The sequence below is a fragment of the Ceratotherium simum genome, chromosome 16 (assembly GCF_057802395.1).
Source record: "Ceratotherium simum simum isolate JZ-2026a chromosome 16, ASM5780239v1, whole genome shotgun sequence".
NCBI lineage: Eukaryota > Metazoa > Chordata > Mammalia > Perissodactyla > Rhinocerotidae > Ceratotherium > Ceratotherium simum.
This window is the reverse complement of record NC_141915.1, coordinates 58,211,611-58,236,232: the sequence shown is the minus strand read 5'-3', so window position 1 is coordinate 58,236,232 and position 24,622 is coordinate 58,211,611. Positions and strand designations below refer to the sequence as shown.

The following is a 24,622-nucleotide window of genomic DNA, read 5'->3' as shown; positions in this document are numbered from 1 at the left end:
GTGAGTGGAAGGGGTCCGTGCAATTCCCCAGCCATGGCAGAGAGGTGCTGCCCGGACTCTCGCCTGCCTCCCTGTCGTGGCAAAAGGGCTGTGGTGGAGCTGCCACTTTCTGCACTGTCACCCGAGAGAGAAGGAAATGTGTCTTGTCTAAGTTACTGTATTTGGGGTCTCTTTGTTATAGCTGTTTACTCTGTATCCTAACTAATGAATTTAACTATTATTTTACCCAGGTTTCAGCCATCTCAATACAGTGCACAAATCTGTATTCAAACAATTAGAGAGTGATAATCACTTCCAGCTAATTCTGTAATTTATCATTAAAATCAATTACTGAATATTCTTTATAAGGAGTAAGAACTGTAACATTGTAATTAAAAATTCAGTCCAAAGTCTAAAAACTATGGAATGTTCTAAAAGTAAACAATTTTAACATGAAAAAACTGATATTATGCTTTAGAGCTATGTAGAACAACAATATCCTTTTCCTTAATTCTAATTTGATCTTTTTTTAAAGAATCTCTATGGGAAAAAATGATCTAATACTAAATAATAAACTTAACTAAAAAGTCTATAGTATATATACTATTATATATCATCACACTTAGTTTGTTCCTAAAGCATTATTTAATCCTTCATTTCTTCTAAGTGGTTTCTGTTACATCCTAAGCAATATTTCAGCTCATCACTTTCCTCGCCCACCAATCTAGGACAATTCATTGGGTTCATCTGAATCAATTTCTCAAGACCAGGACAAAAGTCACATCAATGGTCCCGTGTTAGGTACATCTAACATTTCACCTAGCAATACTGCTTCTGACAGGTGGCTGCCGGGCTCTGGTTCACTGGCTGAGGCACCCCAAGGAGCAATTATGAACCCCCCCCCGCCCCGCCCCCCGGAGCAGGAGAATCAGACTGACAGATCAACCCTGGAAGACCCCCTGGTAGGTGCGGGTTAATTTGCTCTCACTTTAAAACAGTGACATGGCTGTGGCACAAGACACCACAGAACGCCTGCATCTGTGTCACCTCATTCAGTGACGCGTGGACGCAAGTCTGACCTGAGGGGATAGAAACTGAGGCACTTGAGCACGGAGACTGGGCTGGGAGGAGTTCAGAGGCTGCACGGGTGGCTGCGGCGGCTGTTGCATGGTCCTGGCTTGTGCTGCTCCGCTGCTGCCAAATACACCCAGATTGCCACTCGGTATCTGCAGGGAGACACAAAGGGGACAGAGTCGTGACAAAGTCGGGAGCTATAGGAACACTGGAGGGGGGCGGGGTGCAACGCTTTGTTTTCCTAAACACGAAGCAAAATGGTTTCTATTTCCCGTCAATTGGTACCAAAGTGAATTTTTAATACATGTTGTTTAAACTGGTTACAGATGATGGAAAATCAGCCCACGAAGCTTGCCTACGTCTTTAAATCACAGAAGCCACACAACAGCGCCAGTTTTAGTGTCCTCAAACAAGGCTATCACATTCAAAGAAACTATAATAATATAGTGCTACAAACAATAGCAATACGCATAGCTATTTGAATAATATACATTTCTAAAAGGATATCTGTGCTGAGTTAGAGAATAACAATGTGTGGGGGTTACTCACTTGAGAGAATAGCAAAATTTTCAAATAGGAAATATGACTATATTTCAACAACAAAACCTGAAATTGAATAAACTGATAAATTCAGGTAGTTAACTTTGTGTGAGATATAAATATATTTTAGCTGTACTTTCTGCTCAGCGGGATGAGTTATCTGATGGGTAGGGTGGGTGAAAGGCACTGAGCAGAACCCCCTGCTGAGGGGCTCACTCCCAGCACTGCCTGCTGGGTTGGTGGCTTTCAGATGGCAGAACATCTGGAGTGCAGATGTTCTACTGAACTGCCACCAGCGTTAGCAATGTAAGATCTCCAGAATCATGCAGACTGGACGCTTCTGAGAGCGGAAGAGGGACTGCTGATAGTTACCCCGGGACAACAGGCACACATGGCACTGTTGGGCCACCCCAAATATCACAGCATCTACTTAAAGAGAAGTTGCAAAGGTGTGTGTGTGTCAGCCTCATCCGTGAGAAAATCAATGAGAAGGGAAGTTCTACAGACAGGAAAAACATGATGTGCTTGCATACCATTTCATTCTGGAGAATCTAGGGAAGAGAAGTGACATGAAGCAGCAATCAATCAAAACTCTCAGGCCTTCCCTTTAGTGATGTCTGCCAGTGACTTTGCCCTTCCCCAAGAGTGTCAGAGGCAGGGAAAAAGGCCAACACAACTCTCTGAAAACCACTGAGAACCTTAGAAGAGATGTCTGGGAAAAAGGGGAGAATGTGGTGTTTCTTGCAGATCAATGTATTTAAGGTTTTGATTGCCAGGACAAAGGGGATGGCACCAACTAGATCTATGAATAGATCTGGCAACCGAAGACTACTCTGCAATATGTGTCATTTATACTAGCAGTAAATTTGCACCAAAGACGCTGAACTCAAACACGTTTTAGTTATGTGTAAAAATACATATAATTTTGAAGCATTTCCTCTAACATGGTTCAATATCAAGAACTGGGTTCAACTCTTGACACTGGGAAATCACCTGAAGGGAGATCCTTACAGTATTTCAACTCCCTTCACATATTTGATCACATTTTAAAATACAGGTATGAATTAAAAATAAGAAAGTTTATGCCTCAAACACACTTTTTAAAGGCAGGTAAAACCAAGACCCCATGGGCTCTCTCCCAATAGCCTTACCTGTCTAGAAGAATTCAAGTTTTGCATGCCCAGCCCTGAGGCAATCCCGCCCAGGGCCTGATTAGGGAGTGCACTGTTTGAAAGGGGGAGCTTCAGGCTTGGTGAAGGCAAAAATGGTGAAGTCGTGGGCTCTTCCGCTAGGCCACCATCCTGGTTGGAGAAAGAAAGGGTGAGCTGTGTGCAGTGTCCATCCGCAGACGAAGCACAAAAGTTGCCCAAGGACATATAAAGGGATATGGATGAGTAAAGAATTAAAAGATCAAAAAAGCGTGGATAATAAGAGAATGAAGAACATGGGCAAAAGGAAGAGGGGAAAAAGAAAAAAGAGAAACAGGATTAAGATGCTCTTTTCATTTTAACAATTATTTTATAAACACATATATTAGCTTAAAATATTCTCATCCATATTGACCCTGCCTAGGAGTAGGAGTCAGGAGAAAGAGAGAAACATTGGCAAAAGTCTTATTTGTAAAACATTTTAGGACCATTTTCAAAGAAACAAGTTCCTTTTAAGAAGTTATTACAAGGCTAGAGGTACACATTAGGTTGAATTCTGCTGACATTCAACAGTTTTTAACCTACAAACAGAGCAATTTCATTTGTTTTAACCTAATAATAGGGTAAGTTATAAAACAGACAGAATCCTATTAATTTTTTTTTATATTTGAGGTCACATTATGTGCCATGCCTTTTGCAAATTTTGTCTCATCTAACTTCACAATAAGCCTATAGTATTATCCCACATTTTAAAGAAAAGGAAATAAGTCAGGGTTCCACATTTAGCAAATAAAAATAAAGGATGCTGAGTTAAACTGGAATTTCAGACAAACAACAAATAATATTTGAGACTAAGTTATTCGTAGTTATTCACTGGGCATCCTGGATCTGAACCCCGCCCACACTGGTACAGGGCAAGACAAGGACTTGAGCCTTCCTCTGGCCTCCATGGCTACAACTTCCTGTAGAGGAGCGTCTGGCAGAGGACCTCGTTTATTTGAGAACAGAGATGAAGCCTCATCGCTTCTCCTGTGAGCCCTTCCTTTTTTTTTTTTTAACTTATCCTTTCTTCCTTTAATTTTACTTTCAAGGTTCAACATTTTGATTGAATTTAATTTGATGTTATTTTCCCCCTTTGAAGCCACACTCATCTGGAGAGGGGACATTAACACACAACAATACTAAAAGGATTGAACTGGTGACTGGACTTGTTAAACATCCAAGGGGATCTTCCCACAGACACCAGAATGTTCTCTGAAGTGGTTGATCCAGCAAGGACCAGCCAGACACAGGTGCACATGCCCAATCACCTCTAGTCCCTTTTTCTGAAATTAACATATAACACATCATTTCCAATTGGAAGAACCGTGTATATAAAATAAGACAGTAACATAGAAATTTGATGACCTTCGTCTATTGGACAAATTGAAGCAAATAAGCCAGGCAAGTTCATCCAATAAAATGAAAATCAGTTTTCAATTTCAGTATTTTTTGTTCGTAGTTGCATCATAGGAAATACAACACTATCTCTTATGCGTTAAACATTTATATATACTAGAAAAAAATGGGTAGAAGTCATTTAAATATTATAGTCCAGCAAGTTTTAATCCAGTTTATATTAAGGACACAGTAAAAATGAAAAATACTTCTTGTTAAACAAACAAACAAAAAACCTCCCAAAGCCATACCTTGTCAAGAAAGGTGGGGCGGTCCACGGAAGACTCTTTGGAGATTGGTGGGCGGCAGCCAAGGGGTTTGGTGACCATCCCATTGTAGTCGGGCACTCCCAGTCCACGCTTGTCCATGTCCACCTTCTTTTCCAGCAGAGCGCCTACGGTACAACCACAGGAGCAACACTTAACACAAAACACCCGAGGAGGGTCAGTGATGATGCTGAGCACACCATGGGTGCCAGCTGAAGCCTCAGGGAAGGATTTAAGATCAGCCTTCCAGAACACAGGGAGGCTCTTGGTTTCGTTCTGGCCGACCCTAGACAGATCTGGTCCCTACTCTCAGCCCTCCTTTCGCTCCTGCTCCTCTCCACTTGCTTCGTCCACTCCAGCCACCCTGGCCACCTCTGCCCCTCAGGGCTCGGCCGGTATTCTCCCCTGGGAGGCAGCCCCCTTCTTCACACAGGCCTCAGTGGTCACTTTCTCAGAGGGGCCTTCCCTGATTATTCGTCTAAAACCGTTCCTCTGCCCCACCTCCCAGCCACCGATTTCCACTTACTGAGTCCCTGTTAGTTGCAAGGACTCTTCTAGATGGGGGAGATACAATACAGTGCAAGGCAGACATAGTTTTTGTCCTCATGGTCTTTCAGTCAAGTGACTAGAATCTGTTTGGCTTACTTCAACTTTGTACTATTTCACAATTTTAAGAAGTTAGAATTAACTTCGTCCAGCTCACTTTTTTCTCTGTCCTGGCAGCTTATACCATAGGCTTTGGCACCTGCAAGTGATTATAAAGTTGATCCTCATTATTGGCAGATTCTGTACTTGTGAATTCACCTACTAGATAAAATGTATTTGTAGCCCCCAAAATCAGTAATTGCGGCACTTTTGTGGTTATCTGTGGACATGCGTAGGGCCGTGAAGAATCTGAGTTGCCCGACACACACATTTGTAGCTCAGGCCAAACAAGACGGTGCTCTGCTTCTCATCCCAGCTCTCCTACGGCAGACGAGTGTCCTTTTCATGGTCTATTTAGTGCCATGTTCTTCACATTTTTGTGCTTTTTACTGGTGATTCTGATGTTTAAAATGGTTCCCAAGTGTAGTGCTGAAGTGCTATCTAGTGTTTCTGAGTGCAGGAAGGCTGGGATGTGCCCCACGGAAAGAACACAGGTTAGATAAGCTTCATTCAGGCGCCAGTTACGGTGGTGCTGGCGATGAGTTCAACGTTAATGAATCAACAATATGGTACATCCAGAAAAAGGAAAAGTCACTGATCTGTATGTAAGGCTGCTCGGAAAGAGCTAAAGAAACATCTATGGTGTGTGATGAAGTTATGGAAAAGTGGCTAAATTTGTGGATTTCAGAGATGACATTAAAAAAAGGGCCCAGGGCCGGCCCTGTGGCTTGGTGGTTAAGTGTGCGCGCTGCGATGCTGGCGGCCCGGGTTCGGATCCCGGGTGCTCATCGAGGCACCACTTCTCTGTCCATCCTGAGGCCGAGTCCCACATACAGCAACTAGAAGGGTGTGCAGCTATGACATACAACTATCTACTGGGGCTTTGGGGGCAAAAAATAAAATAAATAAAATCTTTAAAAAAAAAATAAAAAAAAAATAAAAAATAAAAAAAGGGCCCAGCCGGCAGCATTAGTCTGAGTCTAAAAGCCAAAGAAATTTATAGTCACATTACCCAGGGTCAAGAAAATGTTAAACTCTTCTTAGCTAATGTTTTATTATAAAGAAATATGGCATATGACTATTTGTGAGAAATACGTATCAAATAACGTGTCTTTAATTAGAAACATACATAAAGCAAGCTTATATACCAGCTGGTTGACAAAAATGTTGTGGCCAGAGGCTCGCAGGAAGCCAATCCTGTACCCCTCTGGGAGCCATGGTTCGGTGTTTGCTGATCAGTGTCTGCAGTGACCTTACAGAACATAAGCACCAAGAACAACCAGAGTGAGCTGTGTTTTACATGTAAATATCTAACATCATTATTATTAAAGCAGCTCCAGCTTGTCCTCTGACACTGACTCTCATCTCTCAACAAGAGTAAGTGCTCAGCCAGCATGTGATGCTTCTGCAGGCCCCTGAATGAGCTCATTCTGGAGCAAGGCATGAGAAATGTGCCCAGTCAGTATCAAACGAAGTCTGGACGGTGGTCCCAGCACCTTTCTCCAAGAGTGTCATTATCACCTCCCCTCAAAATGGATGGAAAAAAATGCATCTATTTGTTGAAGTTCTGGAAAAAATGAAAGAAGCAAACACGCTTCCCTGCAGCATTTGGCCATTCGTCCCCAGAGCCCCAGTCCCAAGAGACTCGCCCGTGGTTAATGACCATCGTGCAGCTCCTCCTGCATTGCGGCCTGGTCCTGACTACCCAGCATGTGTTCAACCATTCAGCCACGACTACAGTGAAACACTTCTGGAAGTCAAAACTCCACAAACTGGTACCTTTAAAAAAATGTGCTTTGAGCGTGTCATCTTACTTACTCATGGCCTGATCAAGGTTCATATTATTACTCTTCAAGGCCTCTTCAGCTGGCTCTCTCTGTGTGGGGAAAATAAGAGTGTTCATTAGGATTGCATGTTAAAAAGAAAAAAAGAAAAGCTTATAAAGAGTTTTATCACTATCAACTTAGGGAAGTGATTATTATTAACCTAATATTATTAGGTTTTGGAACTGGAAATACTTTTCTTCATTGTTGAGGTTAGAGATAAATGTCTTCTAAATAAAAAATTCTTGTAATAAGATAAGTATTGAATTGATTTTTAGAGTAAAGAACTTGTATTTAACACTTTAAAAATAAAATGTATAGTGCCAGTAGAACCCTGTAACTGTTTCTGTACAACACAGGCTAGTAACGGTTCAGCAAGGACAAAATCTCTGCCAGGAGAGCAGAGCCAGGGACATGGACACATGCAGACAGTAGGGTAGGACAGACTCCTGTGCTAACAAGCCCTATCTCCATCTGCCCCTCTCTCATGCCAGCAGCTGTGGGAAAGTCACTGGAAGAGTCAGAGCATAGAGCTTCATCCTCTACTTCACGGACTCTAAGCTCTGCTGTCAACTACTTTTCACCAAGAAATGTAAAAACAAAACAAAACAAAACAAAATAAGTAGATTCATTTTGATAATTATCCCTATGATTGGAACAGACTAATCCCATTGGAAGACTAAAACCAGGGGCACCATGTTTCAGTACTACAGTGTAAATCTGGACTCCAGGGCAGGTCTCCATTGTTCCTCCCATCACTTCATACGTGAAGAGGCTGGGTCACCCAGGCTACATGCCCTGCTCAGTGTCAGAGGGCCCATGCCCAATGTGAAGTATGTAGTTTTCTCCTCTAGACTGGGGCCATTCTGGACTCACTCTTCAGGGACATCCACAGTAATCACAAGATAAGTTCTCATTTGAATAAAGATTTGGAAAGAAGACATTTGACAGGAATACATGGCAGATACAGGCGGTATCCCTTGCTATCTGACCTCCTGCCATTCCATCTTAGGAACTGGACAGACTGTGATATATTTTCAGAAGAATACCCTGTGATTTCGAACTCTCCCTACACATGATCTGATTGAAACTCAGAAACTAAATCATTTTGGTTAGGACTCTTTCTCTGGACACGAAGCTTTAGTACTTCATACCAAATTTTCTCTTGTGATCTTTGTCAATCTATGGCATAAACTAGTGAAAACTCACTTCTAATTATGAATTAAAATAAAATATAAAACTGTATAAACCAATGAAAATTAAAAATCACACAGCATTTTTTATTCTAGGAAAAGGCTCTCACATCTTTCCTGATAGAAATGATGTGGATCTTTGCTGTAGTTCAAAGCAATGATCCCTACACAGAAGTGCCCAGGTGAAAGGGGAATTTACAAGTTAGGTTATGTCAACAGTCTCATCCCTCAAAAGTCTTCCTTCCTCGTTACACATGACACACGTGGACAGGACACAATGGGGCCATGCACGGCAGGACACATGGTGGGTAGCAGTAAAACAGGACAGCAGTCACCGGGAAGCCCATGTCTGTGAGTTGTCTGATGAGCCGGTTCATGATCCAGGCCTCGTCCTGCTTGCCAGACGTTTTCACGCCCTAGAGCGAAGTGTGGGCAAGGGGAAAGTCCATGAGTCACATTTTAATGCATTTCTTCTAGAAATGGAAGATGTCTAAAATTCACGGTGATCTAAAAGTCACAGACAGTACTTTGTGGCTAGTACTATGGAATGCTTCAGGGTACGTCAACAGGCTGGCATATGTGTGTAATTTATGTACTTAAAAAAGCAAGATAATTACTTCTCTTCCCCAGAGAATGAATTCAGTTCATCACAGTATGTACTACTTCCATTATCAAATACTTGTAGTAAGAGTTCCCTTGAACACGGTCCCATGCTAACAGTTTGTGAAGTTTACTAAAAATTACAGTTTTTGCCCTTTTATAAGCTTTATTCTAAAAGATGAAAAAATACAAGGGTTCATTCCAATAGAATGAAAAGGCAACAGGAAGAAAGGAACGAAAACCCTGTTAATTTATTAAGTATTCGTTGCTTATAGCCCTTAGGGTGAGAAAAAGTAAATGGTAAAGTTCCAGGGAGGGAGAGAAAGGCGAGAGCTAGAGAGAAAGCAGCAGAGCAGAGGAGGGGCCGGGAGGGTGCCACAAAAGGGCTGAGGGAGCAAGATGAGAACCGTATTCTCAGTATTTCCCCCCGGTTCTACAATTACAAAGACTCCAACAATGCATTAATACAATGGAAAAAAATCTTCCTCTAAAAATATTCCTCACAGTGCTTTTCAAAATCCAGCCTGCCATAATGAGGGAACAGAGCATGTGGGGCCATATTAAACCAATGGGCCTTCTCTCCTCAAGGAAGCAGCTCATTTGGAGGCTATTTTCATCACCACTCTGCTGCCAGAGCCAGATTTGCCAAGAGGATACGATATTTTACCAATTTGGTATTTATGGTCCCATCAGTAATTGGGTTATTGCCAGCCCGACTGTAGAAAGACTTCTTTCTGAAGTCCGCAGTCACTCCTACTCCGTATCAGGAGAGCCCTGATTTTTGTTTCTGGGTTCTGCTTACTGCTAATTGAATGCTTTTTTAAATTAAATTTTTTTGAACAGATAATACATTCACACGACTGGAAAGTAGGAAAAAAAAAACACGAAAGCATCTTCTTCCTACCATCCCCTCGCTGCTTAGGTCTTGTTTTTTCCAAGAGGAAACCACTCTTTGGAGTTTATCCTTCCCAAGATTTTTTTAACTCTATAGAAGCCATCAGGAGTTACACATTTTTCTCTTCCGTTGCTCTCTGCCCCTCTAAAGCGGTGGTGTACTATACACATTTTTCTGTATCTCGTCTTTTTATTTAATAATATATTTTGGTGATCATTTCATACAATACGTATAGAATTTCTTTTAAAAAATCTGTGTAGCTTTCCGTAATATGGATGTGGCACAATTTAACTAGTTACTCCATGAATGTACATTTAAGTTATTTTCATTTTTTACTACAAAAATGCTACAATAGAAAACTGTACAAATGTCATGTGCTACACCCACGACAAGTGGAAACACTGTCAAAGCGCTGACACTGCTGTAACTCTGACCGATGACGCCACATTGCCCTCCGTTTGGGTTATCCTAATTTATATTCCCAATAGCAACCTATGAGAGTGCTGGTTTTCTCACAGCTTTGTGAACAGAGGGTGTTTATTAAACTTATGGATTTCTTTGGTCTGAGAGATGAAAAATGGCTTCTCTTGGTATTGTTTTAAATCGAATTTTCTTTCCATAAGTCAAGTTGAACATTCTTTCACAGGTTTAAGAGCTATTTGTATTCCTGTTCTATGGATCATCTATTCATATTCTCCGTTCATTTTTCTATCGGGTTACTGGTTAATTTTTTTAAAATATCAGTTTCTAGGACTTTTCTTTATGTATCAGGGAGATCAGCCCTCTCTATGACATGAGTTACAAATATTTTTTTCCAGTTTGTTATTTGTCTTTTGACTTTGACTATGGTATTTTCTGTCATGCATAGTTTTTGTTTATCTACTGAAGTTTATAAGTCTTTCATTTTATGGTTTTTAGATTTTGGTCATAGTTAGAAAGGCCTCTCCCACTCCCAGATTGTTTTAAAAATTCTTAACATTGTTATATTTTTATTTTTCACATTTAAATTGTGATCTACTTGGAATTTGTCTTAGTGCATATATGAGTTGTGGATCTCACTTAACTTTTTCCAGATGGCTGCCCATTTGTTTCAAGACTACGTAATGGCTACCTCAGGAGTTCTCAGACTTTTTGGTCTCGAGCCGCCATTACCCTCTTAAAGACAAGGATCCCAAAAAACTTTTGTTTATATAGGTTGTATCTATCGATATTTACTGTATTAGAAATTAAAACTGAGAAATTAAAAAAATATTTATTAATTTATTTAAAAATAACAATAACAAACCCATTATATGTTAACATAAATAACATTTTTTAATGGAAAATAATTATATTTTCTAAAACAAAAATTTTTAGCAAGAAGAGTGACACTGTTGTGCATGCTTGCAAAGCTCTTTACTGTCTGGCTTCATAGAAGCAGCTGATTCTCATGTCTGTCTCTGTATTCGCTTTGCTGTGACATCAATTTCATGTAGTTTCTGGTAAACTCCACCTTATGCTTAGGAGAGACCCCCTGAAAGGGCCTCAGGGACCTCCAAGGGTCCTCAGAGCACTTTGAGAACCTCAGTCTTTCACCATTAATCGGAGATACCACCATTACACTGAACGTGTTTTTAAGCACCACTGATTCTTAGAGTTGCTTTTCTTTAGTGTCGCACACACCTTTTGGAGTCCTTTTTTGGAGGCGTTCCCCCAGGAACTGCAGGAGGAGGTGCTTTCTTGGGAAGCAGCATTGTTCCACATGCTTCCTTCTTCATCTTCCCACTGACTAGTACCGAGGTTCACGTCGTCCCCACCACTGCCCCAGCCTTCTTGCATACATTTTGAAGCTGGAAAGAGAGCGAACACGAACCTATCAAATTCACCATTCCCATAGCAGGCAATGCTGCACTACCACATCATTTAGGGCGAGGCAGGACAAAAGGAGTGTATTGTAATCTACCTTTCTACTACTTCGTTTCCCCCGGACCTAAGAATTGAATTTCTCCTACTAGATATATATGTATATATATTGTTTTCAAACTCCAGCTATTTGTTATAGTCTGTATTGTTCCAAACTTCCTTAACTGACTATAGATCACTTTGGGGCTACAGCAGAAGGTGGCACTCTCTACATGGTATGAAATGGCTAGGAAAATGCAGAATCCTGAAAAATGTCATTGTCCTCCACATGGTTTTTAATCACCGCTTGATCCAAACCTGCAGCAGTAAGCCACATGGACCAGTGCTCCTCCAACGTACCCTGGGGATCATGAGAACCGCGGCAAGTCTGTGGGTGGGCCCAACAGTGGATGCTTCTTACAAGCTCCTAGGAGAGGCTCTCAGAATAACAGGACGGAGACAGCTGAGACCTTAGGCAGATAGAGCTACAAGCTGAATACCTAGTTTCAATTTCAGGATATTACTTTTTCTCCTTTCTTAAAATATGGGCCAGCCTGGTGGCACAGCGGTTAAGTTCGTGCGCTCTGCTTTGGTGGCCTGGGGTTTGCAGGTTCGAATCCCGGGCGCGGACCAACGCATGACCTATCAAGCCATGCTGTGGCGGCGTCCCATATAAAGTAGAGGAAGATGGGTACAGATGTCAGCCCAGCAAAAAGAGGAAGATTGGCAATGGATGTTAACTCAGGGCTAATCTGCCTCACCAAAAAAAAAAAAAATACAAAGTGATTTTTGGTGTAAAATCTACCCCAAATTTTCACTTCCTGGGAGAACCTGAAGAAGGCCAAAGATTAGGTGATAGTACAGGTAGGTGGAGTCTGTAAGATGATGAAGATATGTTGCTCACAAGGTAGAGAGACATATAATTGGGCCTCCAAGGACAAATTACAAAAACAAATATATCGCTTCAAAATGGCATGTCAATCTAAACACCCAGAAGGTCCCTTATCCTTTAGATTTGTAACAAAAACTAATATGAGTGGAATAAATAATCCAGCAGAATGGTGGCTATACAGAGCATACTATTCAGTGTTAGCAAAGTAACAAAATACAAAACCAATAAAGTTGCATTTTAAGATCTAAGACATTTAATGATGTCTAAAGAATATATGAAGCTTCTGCAGCCATGTGAACAATTAACTTTAATATCAGACTTAACTCAGCAATCTTATATTCACACTAATGTCATAAGTATCACACTACAAAACACCCACAAATGACAGAATTCCACTTGGTAAACATGATCTGCACACTTGTGAGAATGTATATTTTATATGTGTATGTATTATACTTTCAGATAACGGGAGGAAAACGCAGCACAATTTTTCTTTCCTTTTTTCAGAAAAAAGAAAAAGCAGGGGCCGGCCCAGTGGCACGCGCTCTGCTGAGGTGGCCCAGGGTTTGCCGGTTCGGATCCCGGGCGCGCACCAACGCACTGCTTGGCAAGCCACGCTGTGGCGGTGTCCCATATAAAGTGGAGGAAGACGGGCACGGATGTTAGCCCAGGGCCAGTCTTCCTCAGCAAAAAGAGGAGGATTGGCAGATGTTAGCACAGGGCTGATCTCCTCACAAAAAAAAAAAAAGAAAAAGAAAAAGAAAAAAACCTGGAGTATCCAAAGCAGAATTCTGTTTACAAGATGAAAGCAAGGCAAGAAGTGTCAGACAGCTGTAACGTAATATATGTTTTCAAAACCTAATCTCAAGAGGCAAAAATGGCATGCTTGATCCACCTGGCTCAGTGAGATAGTAAGTGTAAATTGTTTAAAGTGGCAGGTAGGAGAACACTGCTGGAGAAATGGGATGCTACTAATAGTATCAAGCAGATATGATATAGTGTTCTGATTCTTGTATTTATTTTTTTTAAAAAAGGAGAGCATGGACTTCTGTTAAAATCTCCTTTGTGTTCATGTATCAGACATGACAAATATTTCTTTATAGTCTTGGTTTAATGTTAGTTTTTTTTTTTTTTTTGTGAGGAAGATCAGCCCTGAGCTAACATCTATTGCCAATCCTCCTCCTTTTTTTTCCCCAAAGCCCCAGCAGATAGTTGTATGTCATAGTTGCACATCCTTCTAGCTGCCGTATGTGGGACGCGGCCTCAGCATGGCTGGAGAAGCGGTGCGTCGGTGCGCGCCCGGGATCTGAACCTGGGCCACCAGTAGCAGGGCGCGCGCACTTAACCGCTAAGCCACGGGGTGGCCCTAATGTTAGTCTTAAAGCGTAAATAAAATGAGGAAAGTGTTCTAAAAAATTAACTCTTAAAATTCAGTGAAAAGGATCCCTCTAAATAAAATACTGACTCATTTCTAAACTGCCGATACAAGGCAGGCAGAATTCTAGCTTACCTGGTTTGCACAGGGCTGGGGTGGCAGCGGGAGCGCCGGCTCTTCCAAATGTCACCGCTGGCTCAGCAGGCTGATCCCCCCATCCGCTGCCACTGCTGGGCGGCTTGCCCCACGCTGCTGTGCCGTTGTCAACCAGGGTAGAAGGGGAGGATGGTTCTCCCCAAGAGTTCTCAGGCTTTGAATGAACATTAGGCATTTCTCCCCAGCCTGATGAAACCGAAAAGGGTGTCAAGGGAGAGAGAAAATAATAAAAGTGAAACAGAGAGAAAAAGTAAAAATGGTAATTTCAAGATAATCTATCTTTAGGCTTTTAGTGGAAAGTGAAAAAGAGACAACATTAAATCTAATCTGATTTGTTTAGCTTTTTAAAATTGTAAATTTCTCACTGCTGACCCTCACCCACTTAAAACTGAAAGTCCATTAAACATTAAAGACTATTAAATTCAGAGTATTTGCAACATAACAGGGTTTAAAAGGTTTGTTTAAAACTAACGCGTAAGAAGTAGTTTTTTTACTTCTGGTATTATATGTAATGACCTAAAGAAATTTTATGTTACATTATTGTCTTATAAGAAAAAGCTACAAGTTGCAAATATATACTGAAAAATTATTCTTGCTTATCTTTTGACCAACCATCAAAGATACAGATCTGGGTAAAAAAAATGAGAGGATGGCAGACTAAACATGTACAGACAAAGTAATAACTAGAGAATGCAGACAGTTCCCAGGTACCACCTAGTGAGCTGAGCAAGAGCTGAGGGATTTGCCTTAAGATGGGAACCGAGTGAAGGAATTAGGGATCAGGGTGGTTCCCATAGGCACAGTGACTGCAAGGGTTTTTCAGAAATTCTTCCTTCTTCCTCGCCCAGTCCTCTTACCATAGCATCTTGATCAGGAACTGGTACCTGACAAGGGTATATATGAAACTAAATAAGGGTACCTAATGAATCTAGGTTACGGCATCAATATCTAGAGGCACAGAAGAAGTCATGGGACCAGGCAACAATAAGGATCTCCCCACTCTTTTGACATTTTAGTAAGAAAAACACTTTACGTTACATAGGTAAACTTCATTTTTCCAAATCAGCCCACATTCTGATCATTCCGCTTTTGCCTATAAGCTCACTTGACACTTGACAGTCATACTGATAGCTCACATCAGTTGTAATGTTCATATACATAGTTTCTCAGAGATAGAAAGGAGAATGTTTTAAATACTAACTGAAGAATAGAAGGCATAACATACAAATAATTAACCATAGATTTTAAATTATTTGGTTGCAACATGGATGTTACCATCTCAGTTGTGAAATTTATTAACTTTCTGACTAGAAACAGCATGGAATCCATTCCCTTGATGCTCTCTATTCTAATAAAATGCAAAAATATTGATTAAAGACAAAAGGACACACAACCAATGAATCATTTTAAATTACAAGCTCTATGCTGAGCAATGTATTATTATGTAAATTATTACCAATAACAGGGAAGTTACCTCTAATCAGTTATTGTCGGCAACTGCTAACTGTAAAATTACCTATAACTACACAGAAAACAATAATGTATATTGGGAGAAGTAGTTTCATAAATTGAAGGGACAAAATTAAATCAGGAAAATTAACATAGCTGATATAAATAATGAATGTTTTCACAAGATAAAATAACTCAGGTGTTACTAAAGCCCCATCAGCTGTAAAACTACTGATTGACTGTAGGTAATTAAATAACGAATCCATCTAAAATTTGTTTGCCATACTTCCATCTTTGAAAGGCAATAGTATAAATTATTTAACTAAGTCAAAACTAAGAATAAATATTAAGACTACGGTAATTATAGTTGTTTGATTTTTATAAAGAGTTTTTAATTCCTGTTAAAGAAGCAGAAATGTCTACAGAGTATTTTTATATAGAAGGCAAACAATTTGCAAGCAGCATGTTTCAAAATCTTAGAAATAAATGGAAGAATATTTGCTTACTGAAAAATCAAGAAAACAATATTTCCATTTTAAGTTGATCTCTGGCAAGAATACAATTTACGTACATTGCCAAACTAACACATAAATCAGAACGTACGTACCACTGGACACACGGAAGGCTCTAGAAGAGGTCTTTTTTTTTTTTTTTTTTGTGAGATCAGCCCTGTGCTAACATCCGTGCCCATCTTCCTCCACTTTATATGGGAGGCCGCCACAGCATGGCTTGCCAAGCGGTGCGTCGGTGCGCACCCGGGATCCAAACTGGCGAACCCCAGGCTGCCGCAGCGGAGCGCGCACACTTAACCGCTTGCGCCACCGGGCCGGCCCCTAGAAGAGGTCTTAAACTGAGGCACACTAGATATTTCTGATGCAAAGCAAACACTTTCAGTAGACAGAAAATAATTTTAAATTCATATTACTACTAAAATAAATAATCTCCCATTGTTTAGTGTTTATTGCTGGAGTGAATTTGGTATCCTTTTTGTAAATAATTTTATAGAGGTTCTTATAAAGTTGGGCTTAATGAGGCAGAACAGATTTCTACCTTAGATTTAAAACATTGATAATAAAACTTGAAAAGTAGTCCTTCAAATACTACCGCTTTTGGCAAAATATTTCTGCACTGTGGGGTTGAGGAATCATTATCTACTTTCTTCAATTGAACAAATACAGTCTTGGGAATAAAATAACAATAATAATGAAATGCCACCAGAATATGTGGTTTTCATTCAATTTTAAATATACAATCTTCATTTTCTACCAGAATGAAGAAAAGAGATTGCCTAAGTGGTGTACACTTGGAAGACTGGTATAAAAACGAACATGAAGCAGAATCAAGGCCAGGAAATAGAACTGACGGAAAGAGAATCTTTACCTGACTTAATGATTCTCATCTTAAGCACTACTGACAGTTAAGTTGGTAGATGGCCTTCTTTCTTCTGTGAAATAAGAAATCAATCCTAGCTTATTCCACGGATGCTAGTTATGTAGTTTTATGACAGGCAGTTCTTTTTGGGAAGAAAGGTTCAGTTAAAAAGTGGCCAATTATAATTAAGTGAAGGAAGGATAAAGATAAGGGACTAAAAATTCAGTTGATTAAGGATTTGAGTGCTTGCCATGTGCTTGGCATTTTTAGGTACTGACAAACATCAACGAGATGGGATTTTGCTCACACCAATGGCCTTTAAATGTAATGTAAATGGATTATAATGCTTGGTTAGCTACTGGCTTATAGAGGGACAGAGCAGAATTGGTAGCTGCAGCAACAATTAATTTTTCATATTTGAAATCAAGATAGGGGGGCCGGCCCCGTGGCTTAGTGGTTAAGTGCGAGCACTCTGCTACTGGCGGCCCGGGTTCGGATCCCGGGCGCGCACCGACGCACCGCTTCTCCGGCCACGCTGAGGCCGTGTCCCACATACAGCAGCTAGAAGGATGTGCAACTATGACATACAACTATCTACTGGGGCTTTGGGGGAAAAAAGGAGGAGGATTGGCAATAGATGTTAGCTCAGAGCCGGTCTTCCTCAGCAAAAAGAGGAGGATTAGCATGAATGTTAGCTCAGGGCTGATCTTCCTCACCAAAAAAAAAAAAAAAAAAAAAAAGCTGAAATCAAGATAGGTATTATATAGAAGAGTTTGCTCACTCAGATGGCAAAGTATCCTACCTTTCAGAATGCCTTGTCTCGTGGCATTTGACACTTCTGTTATAAATTTAGGGGACTCTATTTGAGGGTTACAGACAAGGGTCCTTTTCAAAAGCTGGCCACGTGGCCTTGAGCTGCACAGCAGCCTCTTAGAAGAGCTTCCTTCGCCTGCTCTACTGGGTCATCACAGAGAGGAGGTATTACAAAGAGAAAAAAAACCTTACTTCTTATTTTAGTGCATTAAAACAGATTTCAAGTGTGCTAATTCTTTCTTATTGATATGTAGGGGGCCAAACTGTATTTTTTTGTTTGTTTGTTTTTGTGAGGAGACCAGCCCTGTGCTAACATCTGCCAATCCTCCTCTTTTTTTGCTGAGGAAGACTGGCCCTGGGCTAACATCCGTGCCCATCTTCCTCCACTTTATATGGGACGCCGCCACAGCATGGCTTGACAAGTGGTGCGTCAGTGCGCGCCCAGGATCCGAACTGGCAAACCCCGGGCCACCGCAGTGGAGCGCACACACTTAACCACTTGCGCCACCAGGCCGGCCCCCAAACTGTATTTTTAACTGTCTTATTCCTTTTGAACTGAAGGAACCAAAAGTGAAAACCTTCATGCGTATCCCCAGGACTTGCACTGATAGGCATCTCCTCCTACTTTTTTAGCAGGACTTCCGATTCCCTGCTCCTCCTCCAACCCCAGCCCCACTTACCAACCCCCCCAAAACATAGGAAAGAAAAACACCATAACCAAACTCAAACTCAAGAAAAACCCCATATCCACAAAAAGCATAATGCTCAGATCAGTCCTCTTTTAGTGACTACTGCATGGTGCTTAAAATCGAATTCCTCTGGCTGGAGAGGTTGGTGGGACTATTTCTGAAGTGACAGTGTGAAAAGAGCTGAGCTCTCACAGCAGCTTGCTGACTCACTCCATCTGTAGATGACTTGACTTTTTGGTAACATTTTGACACCAAAGGACGACAAAGGAGCAGGTGAGCTTCCAGGACAGCAAGTCCTGCCGGAAGGACCATGCTCTCCAGCTTCTGCTCTTGAGGAGACTTAGGGAAACAACATACATGTTTTATCTACCTCGGCAGAGGATTCCTAAAGCCAATTTCTTCCAAGTTTTAGTTTCGTGAACAGATGATAGGCCACTTCCCTGATTAATTCACAGGATCTTTGCCTTTGGTTATAATATCTGTGCCAGAAAACTAAGAGATAAAGCAAATATAATGTCACTAGATTAAGTGCCTAAATGCAAAGTAAAGCTTGCCTCTAGCTGGAGCCTTCTCCACCTTGTATGAGACAACTACAGTGATTATTGGACAGTTTGAAACGCCTGGCGATGGCTAGATATTCCCGAGGAGCTGAGGAGAACAGGTAGTAAAATGGATAAAAAAATATTCTGGAATAAGATCAACATTAGAAACATCTGGTTTTCTGATTTGCCGACGGTACTACTATTTCACTTCCCTCCACTGTTGGAAGATATAACCCCAGGCAAGACTTCATGACCCCACTATGTCACTGGTTTAGCTCGGCTCAAGTCCACAGTGGCCTTCATATTTGACTCCAAATTAACTGTTTAGTGTTCTCTCTACCCCTACTCCCAATCCCTTTCAAATGATCTAAATGTTTTGGTGAAACCTGACAGAGTTTGGGGATGAAAGAAACCACCTCTGGAGGTTCTCCCTCAATCTCATTGTTAGATTCAGAGTCTACTGTGAAGATCTGTTATTCATCACAAGTTTTATTAATTAACATTCAATGTTCTTCTGTGTCTGCAAATTGATTTTTAAGTGTCCCAGAATATTTATTTTTACGTGCACTAGATAATCAGGCTGCTAAGTATTTTCAGGATCTGCTTTCATTCCCTTAGAAACGTGAGTAAATGCTATGCTTGCGCTTGCTCACTCTGGCCAATCTCCACCAGCTGTCAAGATAACCGACTCTTCTCCAGTGACTTAGTAGTTCCTTGCCACAGCAAGGCAGAGGCTAGCAGGTCTTGCACGTTTGGCTCAATTCACACTAGATCACCAGGGCAATGTTAAAGAGGAGGGGCTGCACCAGCCAGCCTACACAGCTTGGCACTCTACATTAACTACAACCTCATGAGTCCTCCTCAGGCAGCTTACCATCTCTGAACAAAAGGCAGGCACAGGGACATTTCTCTAGATTATCACTGTGTTCCATCTCCAGAATGGGTTTGAACCAGATCCAAATAATCCAGCTTATGAAGCTACACTGCGTTTCCTAAATTAACATTGGTTTTCCTCAGGCTCATCAGAAAACTAGTGTCAATATAACAAGGATGAGACAAAAATGATTGTCCTGTGGCATTTACTTCTATAAAACTGGACACATAAAAAAACATGTAATTGAGGAATCATATTTTGTAAGATAGAGATCAATACCCTTAAGTGGTAACGCTCAGACAATTTTAAAAACAACTTAAAACCCAAACTCTGAGATAAGTGAAAATCTTGTAAAATCAGCATAGGTCAATGGCAAAATTGCAGAATACTTGTAAAAGACTAACTGTATAAATAGCGGAAACTTCATCAGACAGTCATCAGGTGTATGACTTTGTTTAGAGTGGGGAACTCCCATCTATTTATGAAAACCAGTTTGGGCAAGTGTTCAAGCCTCTAGCTAACTCACAGCGGAGCGAGCACTCTGAGTGTGAGTGTGAGGGACTGCTGCTCCCACCACTGATCGAGGCTGCCCAGATAGCACAACACCCACAAGGAGCGCCAAGGGCTGACATTTGCGATAATGAATGGAGAAGACCAAAAGGAACCAGCACGTTGTCATCGCTATGAAGGGAACTGGTGTGAAAGCGTGACTGTCCCTTCTACCGGCTCAAAGGCTCGCTCGGTCTAACAGGCTGGCAAGTGATAGGCTCAGATCACCTGCGATCCCTGAGGGTGATGAACTCTGCTCTCACTGCAAAATGATGCTTGGTTCAGGATGGAGACTCGAATACCACCGGCAACACAGGGCAGGGATAATGCCTCAGCGCAGCTACTTTGTGTCATGAGAGAAAGAGAGACTAACATGATAAATGAAAACATTACTCAGTAACCCCATCATATGTTGTACGACACACTCGACCCAGTTTCTGCATATGGGCTTACTGCATGGAAAAAATCTAACTTTTTGTTTGTCTCTGTTTAGTGGTTAAAACAAAATTCACAGCTGCTTCTACACTACCGCTACAACTACAGGTCACATGCGTGCCTAAGGCCCAGGGGCTGGCGGGGAAAAAAGGAACACGGCAACATCACCGTGGGGGATGGAGCACAGTGTCCTTCTTCTGCATTCAGTGATAATATACACAATTTGTTAAAAAAATTATCAATAAATATTTTTCATATAAAAAAGAATGATCTTGGCCCTTCTAACTAAAGAGAAATGCATTTATCCAGGGTCGAGTCCCAGTAAGAGTAGCTTCTAAGGGTAACAAAAAGAGGAAAAAAATCACAAATGCAATGTGGTTCCAATCTCTGTGGGGTGTCATGGATGTAATACTTTAGAAATGCAGCAGGCGGGCTGGCCCCGTGGCTTAGCGGTTAAGTGCGCGCGCTCCGCTACTGGTGGCCCGGGTTCGGATCCCGGGCGCGCACCGACACACCGCTTCTCCGGCCATGTGGAGGCCGTGTCCCACATACAGCAACTAGAAGGATGTGCAGCTATGACATACAACCATCTACTGGGGCTTTGGGGGAAAAAAAAAAAAGGAGGAGGATTGGCAATAGATGTTAGCTCAGGGCCGGTCTTCCTCAGCAAAAAGAGGAGGATTAGCGTGGATGTTAGCTCAGGGCTGATCTTCCTCACACACATACACACACACACACACACACACACAAAACAATTTAAAAAATAAAAATAAAAAAAAGAAATGCAGCAGGCAAGCTACACATCACACATCTGAGGCCGAGCCACCTCGTCACCACACGTGTGCCCTCAGTAAGCTACTTCACCTCCCAGGTTTCACCTGTGAAATGAGGCCCAAGGGGCTGTGAGGCTTACAGGGGAGGACCAAGCACTGCCAGCCCACGCTCATCGCCAGGACCCAGTGTGGGCACAAGGGCACACTTCAGCTGGAACTTTCCCAGGAAACGATGAGCAGGAGCAAGAGGGGGCTCCAGCTGTGACCTATGAGCACAGCCATGGGAACGAGAGCTTCCAGGAGAAAGTCTTGGGTGGGTGGGACATGACAGCTATTTTTAACCATCAACTCTTCTCAGAATACTTTGTGCATACTGCTACTACAATGCTAATTACACCACTAAATTTCACATTACTGGCATCTCCCACTAGACCATACCATGTCCTAATGTCTATATCCCTTCATTTTTGGCATCAATTATCTTTCTTCCTTCTTGCTTCCTCTGTTCCCCTCAAGTACTTTATAAAATTTAAGTGCCTAGAAATGTTAGTCATAGATTAGTAAAAAATAGGAATCACAAATTCAAATACCTCAGCGAGCCAGCCAGTCAATGTGAATAGGCCCACATAAGAAGAGCAACAGCACAAGCTGGATGATCAATGGCTACTGCTCAAAAGCCTCAGTGCTGGGACACAACGGGGAGTGGTGGGGAGTGTGGTAAACTAGAAAGCACAGGCCCTATCTACAGGTACCACTCCAGCTGACTGCTGCCATGTGCACCCAATGTGTCAGACCTTCCAGGTTCCCAAAAGAAGCTAGAAATATGGAATTTTACATACAACATTTTCATTAAAAAATATTTATTCACATGAAAAATGTGGGCCAACAGGCACGTTTGTGGGACCAGGTACAGCTCAAGGACCACCAGGTTTTTGATCTTTGGTTTGGCGACACTGAAGTGTATGTAGAGGCTAAAATAGTCTTGAGCTCCATACAGGATTTCTGATGTGGTGGCTCAGAGAAGTAAAAGTGAATTGCCAAGGAATCTGAGAGGAGGCTGGAGGGCTGGAGGGCTCACGTCCAGCTGGTGGAGCAGGGGAGGCTGTGGAGGGCAGTGGTATTTGAACTGAAGGCAGAAAGGAGGACAGCTCTCCTTTCATCCCAGCTGCTGAACGCTTCCAGGGAAACCCAAACAGCGGCCCACATGCCCAGGCCTCTCTACACAAGACGACACTCCCTCCCCTTGCCCACAGCACTCCTGACTCCCTTCCCCGCTTCCTTTCTCCACACCATTCTCACCACCGGACACACGACACACATACTTGCTCACTCATGTAGCCTTGGGTCCCTTCCTGGAGCACTTGCCCCACCAGGGCAGGACTTCTGTCTCTTTTGTTCCCTGCTGTCCTGGATTCTGTCTGCTTTGTTCCCTGCTGTATCTCCCAAAACCAGAGTGCTGAATAAATGAATGCTTGTCCACTGTGGAACAGTGCACATCGGCTAGCAATCCTTCGGGGGCCCCTGGGCAGCTCTCGGTTCCGTTCTCCACACAGCCTAATGCAAACTTCGTCTCTGCTCACACCTCGGCCCTCCCCTCCCCCCTCCACTCTAGGTTATGCCCTCAATGCTCTCCGGGAATAAAGAACACCAAAAGGTGCCCCTTGCCCTCTGGTCACAGACAGCCTGGCCTCCTCCACAAGACGTATGAAGTGCCCTCTCTCTGACTGGACAAAGGGATCTTTGTCCTTTGCATCTATTCTCCCTCTCTACTTGCTTCTTTCTATCAGCTTTTCTTTTTATTTATTTATTTTTTTGTGAGGAAGATCAGCCCTGAGCTAACATCCGTGCTAATCCTCCTCTTTTTGCTGAGGAAGAGAGGCTTTGAGCTAACATCTATTACCAATCCTCGCCCCACCCCCCCCGCCCCGCCGCCAAGCCCCAGTAGATGGTTGTATGTCATAGCTGCACATCCTTCTAGTTGCTGTATGTGGGACGCGGCCTCAGCGTGGCCGGAGAAGCGGTGCGTTGGTGCGCGCCCGGGATCTGAACCCAGGCCGCCAGTAGCGGAGCGCGCGCGCTCAACCACTAAGCCACCAGGCCGGCCCTCTATCAGCTTTTAAACATGCTCAAAACTCCACCATCTTAAACTAAATTTCTGCTCTTGACCTTGCCCCTCTACTCATCACCACTACTTTCCCATAGCTGTACCTTCAGCCTTATCTCTGGCTGAGACCCAGTCTTCTATATCCAACTTCTATTGTCATCTCCATGGGACATGTGCTTCCTGCTGTGTTCCCGGATAAGTCAGTGAATGACACAGTTATCTGCCCACCTGCCCAAGCTCTGAACTCTCTTTGCTCATCTTTCTTCTTTGCTCACACATCCAGTTTCCAAGTCTTGCTGCCATCTCTGTCTCCAGTCCCCTGCCACTGTTCCAATCCAGGCCGCTACCATCACCACCAAAACACTGGCCAAGCTCAGATCCTCTTCTCCAGCTTTGCTTCCCACTGATCCATTCTTAATTTTACAGCTGGAATGATTCTACGAATAAGTCTGATCATTCAATCTCTGCTTAAGTCTTCTCTCTGGCTTCCTAGACTTCTGGATACAATCCACCTCCTTCATATAGCCTAAAAGACCTTGCCTGATCTTGCCCTGGCCCCTCTCTAGCTTCTTCTCTCTGCAAGGCCTTCTTGTCACTCCCACCACTTACCCCAAGTGCCAACCACTCTGAACTTCTTTTTGTTCCTCAAATATGCCACCTTTTCTTTGCCTCTAGGGCTTATATGCAAGTCTATCTGAAATACTCTTCTGTACTACTATCCAATGTCTGTTCACCCTGACCCCACATGATCAAAATCTTGGTTAGGTGCCATCCTATATGCCATACTTTCCTGGTCATGACTGGTTGACACCATACTTTAATTGTGTGGGTACTTGTCTTCTTGCCAGCTGGTGGTTCAAGGAGGGCAGAGCTCCTGTCTTCTCTCGCTGTCATGTCCTGAGCATCTGCCTGCTATGCTTAGTATACAACAGGTGTTCAACAATGTATTTCGAATGAGTGTATGCTAAATAAAAAGATAAAGGTATCAGTCCTAGAAGCATTACTGTAGATGGGTATGAGACCATGAGAAACCTTACAAACTATAGAGCTTTGTTGGATGATCATAAATCATGGGATTGAGGAGGTGGGAGCTGGATCAGAGGCAGAGGAATGGAAGCA

At 42.4% G+C, this 24,622-nt stretch overlaps 1 protein-coding gene across 6 annotated transcripts in view; it reads right to left on the bottom strand.

Annotated features, from left to right (window-relative positions):
* The window catches only part of TNRC6C (trinucleotide repeat containing adaptor 6C), a 148,440-nt gene that overhangs the window by 28,928 nt on the left and 94,890 nt on the right, over positions 1-24,622 (bottom strand). For all 6 annotated transcript variants that reach the window (XM_087441688.1, XM_087441684.1, XM_087441686.1 and 3 more), the window contains 7 exons: positions 13,884-14,090; positions 11,263-11,429; positions 8,441-8,521; positions 6,908-6,965; positions 4,430-4,572; positions 2,745-2,894; positions 1,059-1,205 (listed from right to left, as the gene is read on the bottom strand). In XM_087441688.1, the coding sequence (XP_087297814.1) occupies positions 1,059-1,205; positions 2,745-2,894; positions 4,430-4,572; positions 6,908-6,965; positions 8,441-8,521; positions 11,263-11,429; positions 13,884-14,090 (953 nt within the window). The remainder of the gene's footprint in view (positions 1-1,058; positions 1,206-2,744; positions 2,895-4,429; positions 4,573-6,907; positions 6,966-8,440; positions 8,522-11,262; positions 11,430-13,883; positions 14,091-24,622) is intronic.